We start from the raw sequence: 15,000 nt of genomic DNA, 5'->3' as shown, positions 1-15,000 counted from the left end.
ACAACGACCCCGTCAGCCAACTGCAGAAGGTGCGTGATGCAAGCAACACCACGGTCCCACTGCCATGCGCGGATGTGTGTGTGTGTGTGTGTGCGTGTGTGTGTGTAGTTGGGTGCGCTTGGTGTGCGTGTGTGCGTGGTGTGTGTGTGCGTGTGTGTGTGCTTGCGTGTGGTTGGTTGTGCTTGCGTGTGGTTGAGTGTGCCATGTCTTGCGCCCAATGCGCGTGCCCCTTCCTAACACATGTGCACACGTGCGTGCCTGCTGCTAGGTTGCGTTCCAAGCAACGGAAGGTGCTCGCGGGTTTGTGACGATGGTCGAGGACGGGAAGGTTGGCTACCGCAGCCCAAAGGCGCTGGCCAGTGGCGCACAGCAGCTCACGGACGCCTCGCTCTGGACCGTCACCTCATGCGGTGCGCTGGGGAGCGGGTGAAGATGCTGCTGGTGATGACGGCTATGGTGGTGGTGAAGCGGAAGGAGGAGGGGGGGGAGGAGGAGGAGGAGGAGGAGAGTTTTGGACGCACAGATTCATATTGACCCTCACGTTCGCTTCCATGTTGACACCCGCCTCCCTTGGGTTCACATTCGTCGTCGGACCATGCGGATTGCATGCGTGCAGATCGGGTGACGTTTTCGTTCTGTGAACCGCCTCGTCCGGATGTGACGGCGGCGCCCGTCAACCCCGTTCCCATCGTCAGCACCGTCAAGGTACGGCGAGCCACACAGACGCACAGATGTAACAGACACACGCGCTTGCTGCACGCACATGGCTTGTTTTTCATGAATTGCACTCGTGCGCTGTGGCCAAATCAACCCATAACCTCCGACATCCTCAAGTACTCATACGCACACACTCACACACACACTCACACTTACTCACTCACTCACACACACACACACACACTTACTCACGCCCACACACTCACACACACACACACCTTCTTCTCAACGGCGTGCAGTCGCTGAATGAGATGGTTGAGTTGTATGGAGAGAACTTCAGCACGCACTTGACGGTGTGGTTTGGCACTGTCCCCGCGGAGACGTTTTACCGCTGCGAAGAGCTTGTCCTGTGCCACCGGCCGTCGTTCGACAAGATCCGCCCAGATGCCCCCGATGGCATCTGCAGAACACCAACGGTGCGCAGTGCAGGGAGGAAGAGGAGGCGGTATGTGGGAGTTGTGAAGTGGAATTGAATGAGTGCGAGGCGTCAGTGCATGTGTGTGTGTGCGTATGTGTGTGTGTGTGTGTGTGCGTATGTGTGTGTGTGTGTGTGTGTGTGTGTGTGTGTGTTTGGATTGGTGTATGTGTCCTTGTGCCTGTTACCGCCTTCGTTCACACCTTCTGTTGCAACCGCCCCCGCCATCACATCACATCATATCGCCACTTGGTTCAGACGGTGCCGCTTCTCCTCGTTCGCAGTGACGGCGTCATCTACGACACGGGCAAACAGTGAGAACACACACACACACACACACACACACACACACACACACACATAACTGCCTGTCCATTGTCGTTGTTGCGCACGTGCCCATGTGCTGGCTCCTTTTCACACCCAGCTTGTGTGTGTGTGTGTGTGTGTGTACATATGTGTCGCGATGTTTTCGCTCACATTCCTTGTGCGCCGTTGACAGCTACACATATGAGATTGATCACGTCGCCATCATCCGCGTCATGGCGGTACGATTCGCTCGAGACTCTGTTTTGCGGGCCATGTATCTGTCAGTGCTCCAAGTCTAGGCAGTCTCGTTTCCTGTCCTCACACGCACACACACACACACACGCGCACACACACATACACACAATAACACTTTCACACCCACATGTACCTTCATTCTCCACAGAGGCAACGCTCCAGCAGCAAGATATCATTGAGCTCAAACGAACACTGAATGCAAGATGGACAACAGTACCCGTCAGACACGTCACGTTTTGTGCTGTTGATTGCGGTTTTCTTAAGTGCATCAGTAGCAGTGTCCTGGTTTTGCCTGCTTTGGTTGTCTTCTCTCGCTTCGTTTGCACGCCCTGCCCTCCTTACCATGTAGCATTTGCTTGCTTGCTGCGATGTTGTGCTGTACAAGTGCTCATGCTGGTTCATTCCGTGCTACTGGTTCATTATTGGAGTCGAATACTTAAAGCACATGAAGCAAACAAATGTTGGACATGGAGGCTGCTCGTGATGAAGCATGCACACAATGTGAAAGTGCTGTGTCCTTCATTCAAGGACATAAGCACACACACACACATACACGAACGGTCAGGAACACGACCACAGTCGTACACACACACACACACATACACATGCACACACATGCACACACAATCACACACGCGGAAACACACACACATGCACACACATGCACACACAATCACACACGCGGAAACACACACACACACACAATCATACACAATCACACACGCGGAAACACAGCCACAGTTTGTTCACACAGAACGCAACGCTCACTGTGACGTTGACTCTTGCTCTTCAGAAACAGTGGCTTGAGGCGGTTGAGTGCGATTGTTTGTATAGTGGAGCCAATGCAAGAGCTGCTGGTTCTCCACGTAGCCGGCATACTCTGCCGTTGCGAGCTCTTTCCTAAATGTGGGTTTCTGCAACAGCTCCAAGAAATACAGGCACTGTGGATATCTGTTGCGGCACGCGCATGGCAGCGAAGTAAGCTCAACGACACTGCCAACATCACATGCATGGAGTGGGGCACGCAAGGAAAACAAGTGGGATGGACGCACACAAGATCACAGCGTCAACTCACTTGAGGTACTGGGCGTACTGTGGCTGTTTCCAGTACAGCAGATACTTGAGGTAGTTGATGAGCCGCGTGTCCTCGAGGAACTCACGCTGCGCCAAGACTGCGAGTGTACGCGAGACAGAAGAAAGTGAGAAACATAAGCGACACAACACAGAAAGAGATGACACAAACACGACACAATACACACACATAGAGGCAAACGCAATACACAAAAACGGCACAATACACACACGCACACAAACACAACACACACGCAAACACAATACACACACATACAAGCTCACATGAGAGGTATCTAGGGTTTGCCAGCGCCTGTACAAACTCCAGCTCTGCGTGAAACCTTCGCTCTTCCTCGCTCATGCGGTCATAGCTCGGCGCATCTTGTTGTTGCTGCTGCTGCTGCTGTTGCTGTTGCTGCTGTTGCTGCTGTTGGTCTGTGTCCATCGTCGCGCATCCACCCTCAAGTTGGGAAAATTGACCATTGCACCAGCAGATATTCTAGCCAAATTCAACGCAGGGCAACCAACCACCACAACAACGAACAACAACGATGCTGAGCGAGGAGCGGCTGCAGCGCATGAAGGCTGCGGCCCGCAGGCGACGGGAACGAACAGCAGCGACGGCAGACCCTGATGATTCACGAGCGTCTTCGAATGGCAGCAGCTCACAGGGTGATAAGGCTGGCAGAAAGCCCAGTGCACGCACCTCTCATGAGCAGCCATATGGCACAAGTACCGCAGCAGACATCATGGCTCAGCTCCAGCAGCAGCCACACCAAGACAAGCAAGCACCTTCGGACGATGCCGAGGAAGAGGGAAGAGGAAACGCAGCACAAGCACGAAAGAGAACGCAACGTGTGAGGTTTGACACTGGGGCAGACATTCGCGACTCGTTGGAGGCCCTTCTTGCTGACGACGACAATAACAACAACACCACCAACAACAACAACAACAGTGGCAACAGTGGAGGTGGTGGTCATGGCTGTCATGATGATGTTGACTATGATGAGTATGATGACGATGGTGACTACGATGATGACGACGCTGTTGGTGCTGTTGAGTATGGAATTGCTGAGGACGACGACAACCACGCGAGCAGGTTGCATGCGCGGACATCCAGTGACAAGGGTACCACTGACCACAAGGGCAGCGTGCATGCTGGTCGTGTTGGCACTAGCGCGACAGTCAGCAACCGACGGTACGGTGCTGCGCCCAAGCTTGATGCCACGCACCGAACGAACGGCAGAGGCACCAGCCAATCACGACAACACGAGCGACCACGCTCTACTGCAGCAACCAAGGAAGCGAACCGATCAACAGCATCAGCAGTTGCGAAGATGGCCTCAGCGAAATCAAGACCGACTGCAGCAGCGAAGGCAAAGCCTGCGCCGACCGTCGCTACAGCAGCAGCCTCCACAGCAGAGCAGGGGTTGGCGAGAGCCTCTGCAAAGCAAGTTGGTGAAAGCGAGACGGCCGTGCCCCTCTCCGAGGAGATTCGAAGATTGCTTCGTGATTCAGACCTCAGGAACAGTCCTACGCGCAAGGTTGGCTCGTCAAGGCGTGTGTGTTTGTGTGTGCGAGCGTGGTGTGTGTGTGTGTGTGTGTGTGTGTTTTTGCGAGTGTGTGTGTGTGTGCGCACGCGAGTGTGTATGTTGGACACGTGTCTTACTTGTGTTGTTGTGTGCTTGTTGTGCGTGCCGTGGCCTCCCTTGCAAGTGTGTGGACTCGTAAGTGTCTACTCTTGACGTTGTCGTGCAACACCACCTCACCGTTGTTGCGGTGTTTGTCCCCTCCCCTGAATGGACGTGCAGCCCATTGCAAGACCGCACGAGGACTATGAGCGCACGATACAGCGGCATCTGGCGTTTATCGACAAGCTGATTGAGGAGAAGCAAGAGCTCACGGACCAGTGCCAGAAGCTGGCAAGTGCAGTTGAAGACATTGCCAAGAAATCAGAAACAAAGTACGCCCCCAGTGCGCGCTTGCTGTCGTGTACTTTACTCTGTTTTGTTTTGTGTGTACGTGTGCGTGCGTGTTTGGCTTGTGCGTGTGTATGTGTGTATGTTGTATGCGCGGTACGTTGTTGCTGTTTAAGTTGTTGCTGTTTAAGTTGTTGCTGTTTAAGTTGTTGCTGTTTAAGTTGTTGCTGTTTAATCTGTTGCTGCTGCTGCTGCTGTTGTTGTTGTTTAAGTTGTTGTTGTTGCTGTTAGCTTGACCGTGCCATGTCTGTCTTCACGCTCTCACCATGTTTTTGGGTGCACACACCACGTTGTTGGCGCCACAGACTCAAGACCATGAAGCACAAGCATGAAACCGAACTGCGGTCTCTGGGAGAGGTGAGTGCTGCTTGGTCCTTCCCACCTGCACGAGCAGAGGCTCACATCGTGCACACGCACATGTATGCAAGCAAGCAAGCACAGGCTGCACTCACATCCAACAGTTTGCGCGCACACGCCGTCTTGCTGTCTGCTCATCCCGACCTCTGTCCATCTGCACCTCCACTTCTTCCTCACACGCATGCATGCACCACTCCCTCCACCTTGCACGTGCTGTTGTAGCGGCTGATGAAAGCGGAGAGCGCCAAGCGAGCAAAGTGGATGGCAGCGCAGAAGAAGCGCATCAAGGAAGCCACCATTCGCGGACTCGAACCAGAGATACAACGCCTCATTGAGGCACACAAGAAGGAGGTCAGTCGTGCAAGAGAGGGAGGAGCAGGGGCTGTCAATTAGGGCTTGTTTGTTTGTTTGTTTGTTTGTTTGTTTGTTTGTTTGTTTGTTTGTTTGTTTGTTTGTTTGTTTGTTTGTTTGTTTGTTTGTTTGTGTGTGTGTGTGTGTGTGTGTGAGCGAGAATCGACCACGTCTCGTGTTGAATGTTCATGCTCTTGTGGGCTGACTCCATTGTGTGTCGTATGGTTTCGTCAGATTGAGGAGTTGAACGCGCAGCACGAGCGTGAGCTCTCATCCGCTTCCAACCGCGATGACGCAATTCGCCAAAGGTGATGACGACCATGATGATGAAAGCAAGGACGCATGCGGCAGTGGTGATGAAACATGGAAGGCGATGATTGCCTGCTCGGTTGTTGCCGGTCTCCCACTTCTCAACGTTCGGCCTCGTGCTGTTCCCTGCCACGCACTGCACTGCCCTGCGCCGTGCACACGTGTACAGATTGCGTCAGGAGCTCCAGCTTGAGATTGAAGCGGACAAGCAGCGCGAAATTGCAGACCAGATTGCTTCAACCAAATCATTCTACCGCAAGCAAATCGAGTCCTTGGAAGAGGACTTGCAGCAACAGGTCAGTTTGTGCTTGCACGCATGTCTATGTGCTTGCGTGTCTATGAAAATTTATGGACAGGTTCGCGTGTTTACATGCATGTGAGCAGTGCTGATTTGAGAGTGGTTGTCGGTGGTCTCTCGATTTCCCAACTCCCTGAGAGTGTTTTGCTCCCCTCACTCAAATGTGCACGTGTGTGTGTGTGTGTCTATGTGTGTGTGTTTGTGTGCGGGGCATTCAGCGCATCAAGTTCAAGCGACAGCTTGAGTCGACGGAGGAAACGTGCAGGGAGACACTGGAAGAGGAGCGAAAACGGCTACAGGCCGAAGTCGAGGTGCGCTGCACAGCAGCACGTGTGTGCATATGTGTGTGCGTGCGAGCGCATGCGTGTATGTGACGCGCCAACTTTACCCCCTCCCCTTACACTCCGACTGACTCTCACACACCTACCATCCACAACACATGTACACACACACACACACACACACACACACACACACACACACACACACACACACACACACACACACACACACACACACACACACACACACACACACACACACACACACACAAAACTGCCCACAGCTTGCTGCGGCGAAGGAGAAGCTGCGGGAGGAGCGGGATCAGGAGATTGAACGCGTCATCTCACGTCTCGAAGACGAAATGGCCACGACACACGCAAACCTCGAGGCCTCGGTGCGCGCGCAGTGCTGTACATGTATACAGCGTGCTGCTTTGCGCGTGCGCTTGAGAAGTCGAGTGCTCTCGCGTGCGGTAACGAATGCGAGCAGACATGTGATCTCGTATGATGTGCATGCACACTCTGTTTTCTGTTCTCGCTCACACACACACACACACACACACACACACACTCACTCACACACACACACACACACACACACACACACACACACACACGTGCTCATGCATGCTCACCTACCACAACAGTACAACGAGCGGCTGGCGAAGCTGAAGGAGAGCTTGAAGGAGACGCAGGAGCGCAACGAGGAGCTGGAGGCGCAATTGGCAAATGCTGCAACGAGCACGGATGAGGCAGAGACAGCGGCAGCAAGGAAGATTGAAGAGCTGCAGGCGCAGGTGGAGAAGGTGACGCAGCAGCGGGATGGGATCCAGGCAAGACTTCAGAAGGAGTTTGATGCAAAGGACATGGAACAACGCAAACGGATACACGAGCTTGAGATGGAGCTCTTGGAGGCGAAGCAGCAGGGGAACATGGAGGCAACGCGGCTGAAGCACGAGCACGAGAAGGAGCTGGCAGACCTGAAGAAGGCGGTAGAGGAGGCACTTGCAACGCGCGATCAGACCATCAAGGACCTGCAACTCGAAGTGCAGATGGCAAAGCGCGGTATCGCGCCGTGACGCAGCGGCCATGGTCGCAATGGTGTATAAGTGTGTTTGTGTGAGATTGTGTGTGTGTGTGTGTGTGTGTGTGTGTGTGTGTGTGTGTGTGTGTGTGTGTAGGCATGTGTGAGAGAGTGCGTGTGAGTGTGTATGTGTGTGTGAGCGGTTAATAAGCGAGAAAGAGTGAGAGTTGACAGAAGAGTGAGAGAAAGAGAGAGTGTGTGTGTGCAGTGGGCATGGCAAGCACCCGTTGTCATGCATCTTGACAAAGTGTGCATACTTCTTTCCTTTTTCTATGCTTTGTTGTACATTGCAGTCAATGTTTGTTCAAAGTTAGGATGCGAGAGTGTGCGTGTGAGTGGGTGCAAGGCTGTGTTTTTGTTTCCCCATTTCATGCCACATGCGTCGTTTCAATTGCATCACCCAGTTGTTCAATTTCAGTTCGCGTTAAGGCCACTTGTAGACACATTAGACGACAGACACAAGTCAGAAGAAGCACGCCAGCACGTGTGACGTGGGCAAGGCACGGGGGATGAGCGACCAAACCAAACAGAACCCAAAGAGCACTCCAAAAGTCAAACACAAGCGACGCAACGACCCAACACGGTACAACACCACGACCCAACAATGCAACACAGCAAGACATCACAACAATCCACACACAGCACATGGTAAGCCACCACCACCGCAGCAGCAACAACGGTGCGCTTCATGACATTTCAATGGACATGCTTTGCGGGTATTCGATGACATATTCGAGGTTGAGCTCCTCCTTCTTGCGGCTCTCCAGATAACACGTCCAGATGAGGTTGTTCGTGTACTTGTTGCGCACCACACTTGGCGCGCCCTTGGTTGCTGCGCTCACGGCTTCCGTGAGACCGCCACCGCACATCGTGTCGTCGACCTGCTGCCTATCGTCCTCCTCCACCTCGTCGGGACTTGGCTGCACCAGCTTCACCTTGATGTTGTTGTGCTGCGACGTGGGCAGGGTGTCGGCGACCACCACCACCTGCGGCCGCGGGTTGAGGTTCTCGATGATGCACGCCGCCTTCATCTCTTGCTTGCGGGTGGTTCCGTAGAACAGGCCTCGCACAACCGCGTCTGTCTGCGGCGCGGGCTTGTATGTCACGCGCACACCAGAGTCCACCCCGAGGAAGGCAGAGAACGACTCGCCGGGCACGACCAGTTTGAGCTTGGTGGTGGTGACGAGGTTGGAGTTGACAAACACGTTGACTGCATCAGAGGGAAGGAACGGGTAGGCGCTGTTGTTGGTGCAGTACGCCTGCAGGTACGCGCTCTCGGACAGGCGCGGCACGCAGTAGTAGCGCATGCGCGACTTGAGGTTGATGATGGCCAGCGTAACACGCTGGCTCTTGTTCGTGTTGGTCACAGTCGTGCGGCCGGCAATGGTGAAGGTCGTGGCCAGGCTGGTGGACGCCTGCGACACACTCGCTGTTGCCACAGGCGCTGGTGACGGCGGGGCAGCGGCAGAGCGACGGCGGCCACCAACTTTCCTCCGCATGGCGGACGCCATCCCACCCACAGCAGAGGGTGCGGCGCTCTCAGCTTCAGCCAGCGAGTAGTTGGCGCTGAATGTATCGCGATACACGCTGCTGTGACGCGGTGGTGCTCGGTACTCGTGCACGTTGACGGACTTGAGTGTTGGCGGATGGCCACCCACAGCAGGCTTTGCCGTGGACAGGGTGAGGTGCACGTTGCTCCACACCTCGTCTGTGTTCTGCATGACCTTGCCGTGGTAGTGGAGCTCAATGTCGTTGGTGGCGAGGTTGGCCCGCAGGTCGTAGCACGGCTGCCACTCTGCACCAGACACCACATACGACAGGATCAGCTTGGGCTGCTGCTGCTCTTCTTCTTCCTCCTTCTCTTCCTCATCATCATCATCATCGTCATCTTCCTGCATTGTGAGGCAGTGCTTATCACCATCATCGCCGTCATCGCCTGGGAGGATGACCACAGTGGCGTCGCGGCGGGCGGCAAGCGGGCGGGTTGTCAGGCCATCCACCACAGCCTTGGCTTCGTCGTGCTTGCGCTGCCACTCCGCCACCGCCTTGTCGTGCTCTGCCTGCAGGCGGTCGCGTTCGTCCTTGAGCTCCTTGAGCGCGGCCTCTGCCTCCAGCACGTCCTTCTTCACGGTGGTGGTGCGGGTGACAAGGGCGCTGGCGCGCTCCTGCCACGTGTCAACAACGCCAAACGCGCTGTCAGGCAGCATGAGCTGCGAAATGGCCTCGCTGCCGTCCGCGTGCGCCAGCTTGCCCGACACCACGCATGCGGCGTAGCTGGACATGAAGTGCCGCGAATCTGCCAAGACTTGTTGCTGCTGCTGCAGCTCCTCCAGCTTGAGCTCGGCTTCGGTGATGCGCTCCTGCCGGGCGGCCTGCTCGCTCTGCGTCTCCGAGTGCAGGGGCTTGGGTGTGTTGACGACCCCGGTTGCCTCCTCCAGCTTGCGCTCTTCTTCCTCGGAGAGCTTTGTCTGGGCCGGCGTGTGAAAGCTGGCCATGGACACGATGGTGAAGTTGCCGACGCCGCGGACGCGGATAGACGCCTCGTTGCCAATCTTGGCGGAGAGCCCGCGCAGGTGAAAGAGGTGGCGCACGTTTTTCTCGCGTGTGCCATCGCTGGCGGTGAGTGGCGCTCCGAAACTGAGCGGGATCTCGCGGGTGACCTCTGCGCGATCCTGGAACACAGTCACGTGCGTGATCTTGCTGCCACTGGCGAGGTCCACCTCGTGCTCCAGCTCCACGACGTTGGCATCCCCGCCAGCCTCCTGCTGCTGCTGCTGCTGCTGGTCCATGTTGATCTGGGTGGCGCCGTTCTCGTCTTCAAATTCTCCGTCGGTGTCTTCGTCAGAGGACTTGTCGCTCACACGACGCTTGCGATGCTTGCTGCTGGTGTCGGCCATTCTTGCTTCTTTGCCGGGCTGTGTTGGTGTGGTAGGCCGTGTGGCTGTGCTGGTCTGGTTGGATGGTTGGATGGCTGGTGGTCAAGTAAGTGAAGGAGCAAGGAGAGCGCGTCTTGTCAAGCAAGCAAGCAAGACCATTGATGACTCAGCAGGAGGGCAAAAATAAACCGAATGCAGATGACTGAATTCAGTTATTACAAAACAAGTTCAACCTTGTTTAAACGTTTGGCGGGAGAAGAAGAGAAGAGAAGAACAGCAGAGGACAAACCAAGCAGCAAGCAACAAGCGCAAGTGGTGGCAGTGTTGTTCGCGCGCATCTGTTCACACGAGACAGCGACGACGGCGGCGACGGCAGCAGGCAACAGTGCCCAAGGAAGACGAGAAGACAGGGGTGGTGCAGCGAGCACGCGGCGTTGACGTGTGCACGCAAGTGTTTGTTGGCGGCTGGCTCGCTGTGTTGTTGTAGCGTTGTCACATCATCAGCAGAGCAACAGCAGTGGCAGCGCGAGCATGGCGGACACAGCTGGCGCCAGTACTGCGGGCGCCAGTACGAGCAGCGCGAACATGATGAGGATCCTCCTTGCCACAGATTGCCACCTTGGGTACCTGGAGCGGGACCCCATTCGAGGCCAGGACAGCATGCGCACCTTTGAAGAAATACTTCAGATTGCCAACCGTGAAAACGTACGCGTGTGTGCTGTGCGTGCTGTGTGTGCTGTGTGTGTGTTGTGTGTGTGTTGTATGTGTGTGTGTGTGTGTGGTATGTTGTGTGTGTGTGTGGTATGTTGTGTGTGTGTGTGTGTGTGTGTGTGTGGTATGTCGTGTTTGTGAACGACACCCCCACCTCACGCGCGTCCCCCCCTCCCACACACACATGCACATGCACGCATGCGCTCCCTCCTGCTCTCACTGCACGTGCTGCATGTTGTCCTTCACTGAAGGCGGACATGATCTTACTTGGTGGTGACTTGTTTCACGAGAACAAGCCATCAAGGGAAACCCTCATGCACACCATGGAGCTCTTTCGCAAGTACTGCATGGGCTCCAGACCCTGCGCACTTCAAATCCTGAGTGACCAGCGCATCAACTTCCCAAGGTGCGTTGCTTTTGGCGCAAAAGAGCACTGAGCGCAGCGTTGTGCTACCACTGCGTCACGATACAGCTTGCGCGTCTGCACCATCAATGCTTCTTGAACCACCCGCCCAAAAGCCCATCACCTTGCGTTACACTGGTGCACAGGTTCGGCAAGGCAAACTACATGGACCCGAACTATAACGTGGGCATGCCTGTCTTCTCCATTCACGGCAACCACGACGATCCATCTGGCGTACGTTGTTTGACATGCGGCGTGCGACTTGGGCTGTGTGTGTATGTGCTTGTGTGCGGTTTTGCGTGTGTGTGTGTGTGTGTGTGTGTGTGTGTGTGTGCTTATGTGTGCTTGTGTGCGGTTTTGCGTGTGCTTGTGCTTGTGTGTGTGTGTGTGTGTGCGCGCGCGCTTGTGCTTGTGCTTGTGCGTGCATTTTGGCGCGAATTTGTGCTTGTGCTGTGTGCATGTATTTCGTGTGAGCCATATGACAGCGGTCATCTCTCTCCTTCTATGTTTCCACGTTTCCTGCGTCCTTGCCGCCGCTTCAACGACATGCCCACACGTTCATGCTTGCACGCTACCTTTCTTCCCCACAGGAACAAGCGCTGTGTGCCTTGGACCTGCTGGCTGCAGCCAACTTTGTCAACTACTTCGGCCAGGCGCAGCAGCCCGACGACATTGAGCTCGTGCCCATCTGCATCCAGAAAGGTACAATTGCAGTGCTTCGCGTTGCTCAGTGGCGCATGCATTGCTCACACGTGGGCGTGTACATGTGCGCGTGACACGTGATGGTGTGTGTGTGTGTTTGTGTGTGAATCTATGTTTGCTAATGTGCGTTCGAATGCGTTTTCCTTCCCGCTGTATGACATGACACACCCCAGGCTCGACCAAGCTGGCGCTGTACGGGCTGGGCAACATTCGTGATGAGCGCCTGCACCGCACCTTTCTCAAGAAGAAGGTCAAGTGGCTCGCCCCCGACGAGGATACTGATGACTGGTTCAACCTCTTTGTCATCCACCAAAACAGGTGCGCTGTCGCGTGTGTGCGCGTGCATGTATGTATGTGTATGTGCATGTGTGCGTGTGCTTGTACGTGCATGTGTGTACGTGTGTGCGTGTGCTTGTACGTGCATATATGCGTGTGCATGTGTGCACGCGTGTGCACGCGTGTGCGTGTGCGAATCAGTTCCCTTGTACGTGCATGGATGTTTGCGGGTGTCAGATGCATAACACGCCTCCGATATGCGTGCGTGGGCATTCAGGGTGAAGCACGGCGAGCGAAACTACATTCCCGAGACGTTTCTGCCCGACTTTGTCCACCTCACCTTTTGGGGCCACGAGCACAAGTGCGAGATTGACCCCACGCCCCGTGATGTCATCAACACATACATTACGCAACCGGGATCAAGCGTCGCCACCTCCCTCAGCGAGGGCGAATCTGTACACAAGTGAGTACACACACACATATGCACACGCACATACACGCACATACGCGCACATACACGCGCATATACGCGCATATACCCATACGCATACACATCAAACACCCAGATGCGGGCACTGCTGGCCTTGTTTGGCGCCTTGGATCGTGTTGCCATGATGCTCAGGCTTGTCTGTTGTAATGAATAGATGCTGTGCATTGGGTTTCACGCTCATGGTGTCACGCTGTCATGTTTGCTGCTTTAGACACGTGGGCATGCTGTATATTCGAGCAGACAAGTCGTTTCGCATCACAAAAGTGCCGCTCAAGACTGTGAGGGCCTTTAAGTTTCGCGACGTGAGTACCTCTGTAACGTCTTGATACCACACCTGAGCGACAGCCACGTGCAACAGCACTCTTTGGAGTCACTCGGTCGTTTGTCTGCTTCTACGTAAGCTCACACACACACACACACACACACACACACACACACACACACACACACACACACACACCTTGCGATGCAGCTGGTGCTGGCGGAGCACCTGCCTGCGGGCGCAACGGAGCGCGACGTGGGCGAGTTCTTGGCGGCGGAGGTAGAGACATTACTGCGGGCACTCGACTCTGAACACCGCGCGCGCTATCGTGACGACGCAGAGGCCCGCAAGCAGATGCGACTGCCGCTGCTGCGTCTGCGCGTGGAGTACACGGGGTTCCCCACGCTGGGTGCACAGCGCTTTGGCCAGCGGTTCGCGGGGGTGAGTGACTGCGATGGTCGCTGGTTGGCGATGTCACACATGTTCAGCTGCACGCCTGCGTTTTACGAGGGGTGTATTTCGTTTGCTTTGGAGAGAGAGAGAGAGGGGGGGGTTGCTTTTTGTGGGCCTTGCGTCATTGACACCGTCATGTTTCAAGCGGTTGTATTGCTTCTGAGCCGTTGCGAACTCATTGCCCCAAACACACACACACACACACACACAGAAAGTGGCAAATCCCAAGGACATTCTTCTCTTCTACAGAAAGCGAACATCAAAGCGTACGTTGTTACTGTCTTTGCAACGCGCGCAAGAAGAATACACACAGCCCGAGACCGTGTGTTGAGGGATGGCATCCTTGTCGAGACATGTTGTGTGAGTGTGTGCGAGAGAGAGAGAGAGAGAGAGAGAGAGAGAGAGAGAGAGAGAGAGAGAGAGAGAGAGAGAGAGAGAGAGAGAGAGAGAGAGACTGTGTGTGTGCATGCATGCAGTACGAGACAGTTTGTGCTGCGTGATCTCAAATCTTATGTGCTGCCCTGCATGTGTTGACCACAATGGCAGCCAAATCAAAAGCGCAACAGGATGCTGCCGCCCCGACACCGCCCGATCCACTCGAACAGTGCGTTTGCTCGGGCTTGTTCATGTTTGTGTGTGTGTGTGTGTGTGTGTGTGTGTGTGTGTGTGTGTGTGTGTGTGTGTGTGTGTGTGTGTGTGTGCGTGCGTGCGTGCGTGCGTGCGTGTGTGCGTGCATGTCGTGTCGCGTTGATCCCATACGGCCATCTCATGCACACACACACACACATACACACATACTCACTCACACACTCTCTTCACACTTCCCTCCTCACACAAACACACACACATCCGTAATACACACATCCTTGTGTCCAACAGGGACAAGATTGAGGATCTTGTTGAGCAGACGTTTGTGCAGAGCACCGACCCTCCACGCCTCATTCGCCCTCGCCACTTCCGAGAAGCCCTCAGCTTGTTCGTGGACAAGGACGAGAACGAGGCTTTGCGCAAGTGAGTTCCGCTTTGAGATGCGCATGCGCGCGTCTGCTTGGATCTATCTTCTCCTGCATCACGCTCACTCACGGGCACTTGGGTCTCTGTCATTCCTATTCGTGCGTGTGTGTGTGTGTGCGTGTGTGCGTGTGTGTGCGTGTGTGTGCGTGTATGTGTGTGTACGTGTATGCGTGTGTGTGTGTGTGCGTGTGTGTGTATGTGTGTGTTTTGCAGCATGGCTGGGTTTCGGCTGGAGCGGTTTGTGGACAAGCAGTTGAGCAGCGCCGCGAGTGGTGGGATGGATGTCGAAGGGGACAATGACAACGATGCAGTCGTCATTGGGGACGATGAAGATGGAGAAGGCCAGGAGCAGGATGGTGAAGAAGACGAACAAACACGCACGCGTACGTC

The 15,000-nt window shown here is 55.1% G+C and overlaps 5 protein-coding genes across 5 annotated transcripts in view; 3 read left to right on the top strand and 2 right to left on the bottom strand.

Annotated features, from left to right (window-relative positions):
• The window catches only part of PTSG_09511 (uncharacterized protein), a 6,343-nt gene extending 4,195 nt beyond the window's left edge, over positions 1 to 2,148 (top strand). Inside the window, exons 10-16 of the mRNA XM_004989884.1 lie at positions 1 to 29; positions 269 to 410; positions 617 to 705; positions 957 to 1,133; positions 1,391 to 1,446; positions 1,632 to 1,677; positions 1,842 to 2,148. The exon at positions 1 to 29 is cut by the window's left edge and continues 73 nt beyond it. Coding sequence (XP_004989941.1) covers positions 1 to 29; positions 269 to 410; positions 617 to 705; positions 957 to 1,133; positions 1,391 to 1,446; positions 1,632 to 1,677; positions 1,842 to 1,889 — 587 coding nt within the window. The 3' untranslated portion in view covers positions 1,890 to 2,148. The remainder of the gene's footprint in view (positions 30 to 268; positions 411 to 616; positions 706 to 956; positions 1,134 to 1,390; positions 1,447 to 1,631; positions 1,678 to 1,841) is intronic.
• Positions 2,149 to 2,457: 309 nt separating this feature from the next.
• PTSG_09510 (mediator complex subunit 31) lies at positions 2,458 to 3,209 on the bottom strand (the record flags this gene model as incomplete). The annotated part of the gene is made up of 3 exons (XM_004989883.1): positions 2,458 to 2,644; positions 2,769 to 2,865; positions 3,050 to 3,209. 3 exons carry the CDS (start codon positions 3,207 to 3,209, stop codon positions 2,458 to 2,460), a joined length of 444 nt encoding a protein of 147 aa, XP_004989940.1.
• A 51-nt stretch (positions 3,210 to 3,260) lies between these two features.
• On the top strand, positions 3,261 to 7,503 carry PTSG_09509 (uncharacterized protein). The gene is made up of 9 exons (XM_004989882.1): positions 3,261 to 4,308; positions 4,576 to 4,727; positions 5,049 to 5,100; positions 5,323 to 5,451; positions 5,686 to 5,759; positions 5,930 to 6,056; positions 6,277 to 6,369; positions 6,624 to 6,734; positions 6,987 to 7,503. The coding sequence occupies exons 1-9, from the start codon at positions 3,316 to 3,318 to the stop codon at positions 7,416 to 7,418; spliced, it is 2,163 nt and encodes a 720-aa protein (XP_004989939.1). The 5' UTR covers positions 3,261 to 3,315; the 3' UTR covers positions 7,419 to 7,503.
• A 606-nt stretch (positions 7,504 to 8,109) lies between these two features.
• On the bottom strand, positions 8,110 to 10,458 carry PTSG_09508 (uncharacterized protein; the record flags this gene model as incomplete). The annotated part of the gene is made up of 2 exons (XM_004989881.1): positions 8,110 to 10,338; positions 10,456 to 10,458. 2 exons carry the CDS (start codon positions 10,456 to 10,458, stop codon positions 8,110 to 8,112), a joined length of 2,232 nt encoding a protein of 743 aa, XP_004989938.1.
• A 372-nt stretch (positions 10,459 to 10,830) lies between these two features.
• Positions 10,831 to 15,000, top strand: part of PTSG_09507 (uncharacterized protein) — a gene marked incomplete at both ends in the record, with an annotated part of 5,763 nt that continues 1,593 nt past the window's right edge. The window contains 12 exons of the mRNA XM_004989880.1: positions 10,831 to 11,004; positions 11,262 to 11,416; positions 11,560 to 11,647; positions 12,004 to 12,115; positions 12,289 to 12,440; positions 12,676 to 12,854; positions 13,093 to 13,183; positions 13,354 to 13,584; positions 13,808 to 13,862; positions 14,143 to 14,200; positions 14,476 to 14,607; positions 14,824 to 14,993. Of these exons, the coding sequence (XP_004989937.1) occupies positions 10,831 to 11,004; positions 11,262 to 11,416; positions 11,560 to 11,647; positions 12,004 to 12,115; positions 12,289 to 12,440; positions 12,676 to 12,854; positions 13,093 to 13,183; positions 13,354 to 13,584; positions 13,808 to 13,862; positions 14,143 to 14,200; positions 14,476 to 14,607; positions 14,824 to 14,993 (1,597 nt within the window). The remainder of the gene's footprint in view (positions 11,005 to 11,261; positions 11,417 to 11,559; positions 11,648 to 12,003; positions 12,116 to 12,288; positions 12,441 to 12,675; positions 12,855 to 13,092; positions 13,184 to 13,353; positions 13,585 to 13,807; positions 13,863 to 14,142; positions 14,201 to 14,475; positions 14,608 to 14,823; positions 14,994 to 15,000) is intronic.

The sequence above is a fragment of the Salpingoeca rosetta genome (assembly GCF_000188695.1).
Source record: "Salpingoeca rosetta unplaced genomic scaffold supercont1.26, whole genome shotgun sequence".
Lineage (NCBI taxonomy): Eukaryota > Choanoflagellata > Craspedida > Salpingoecidae > Salpingoeca > Salpingoeca rosetta.
This window is presented reverse-complemented; position numbering and strand designations above follow the sequence as displayed.

Bases quoted from the DNA above. Each gene is read 5' to 3' on its own strand.
- PTSG_09509 (XM_004989882.1), top strand. From the start codon at position 3,316: ATGCTGAGCGAGGAGCGGCTGCAGCGCATGAAGGCTGCGGCCCGCAGG. The intron at 6,370-6,623 runs GTGCGCTGCACA...AACTGCCCACAG, and splicing joins GGCTACAGGCCGAAGTCGAG to CTTGCTGCGGCGAAGGAGAA. The intron at 6,735-6,986 runs GTGCGCGCGCAG...CTACCACAACAG, and splicing joins ACGCAAACCTCGAGGCCTCG to TACAACGAGCGGCTGGCGAA.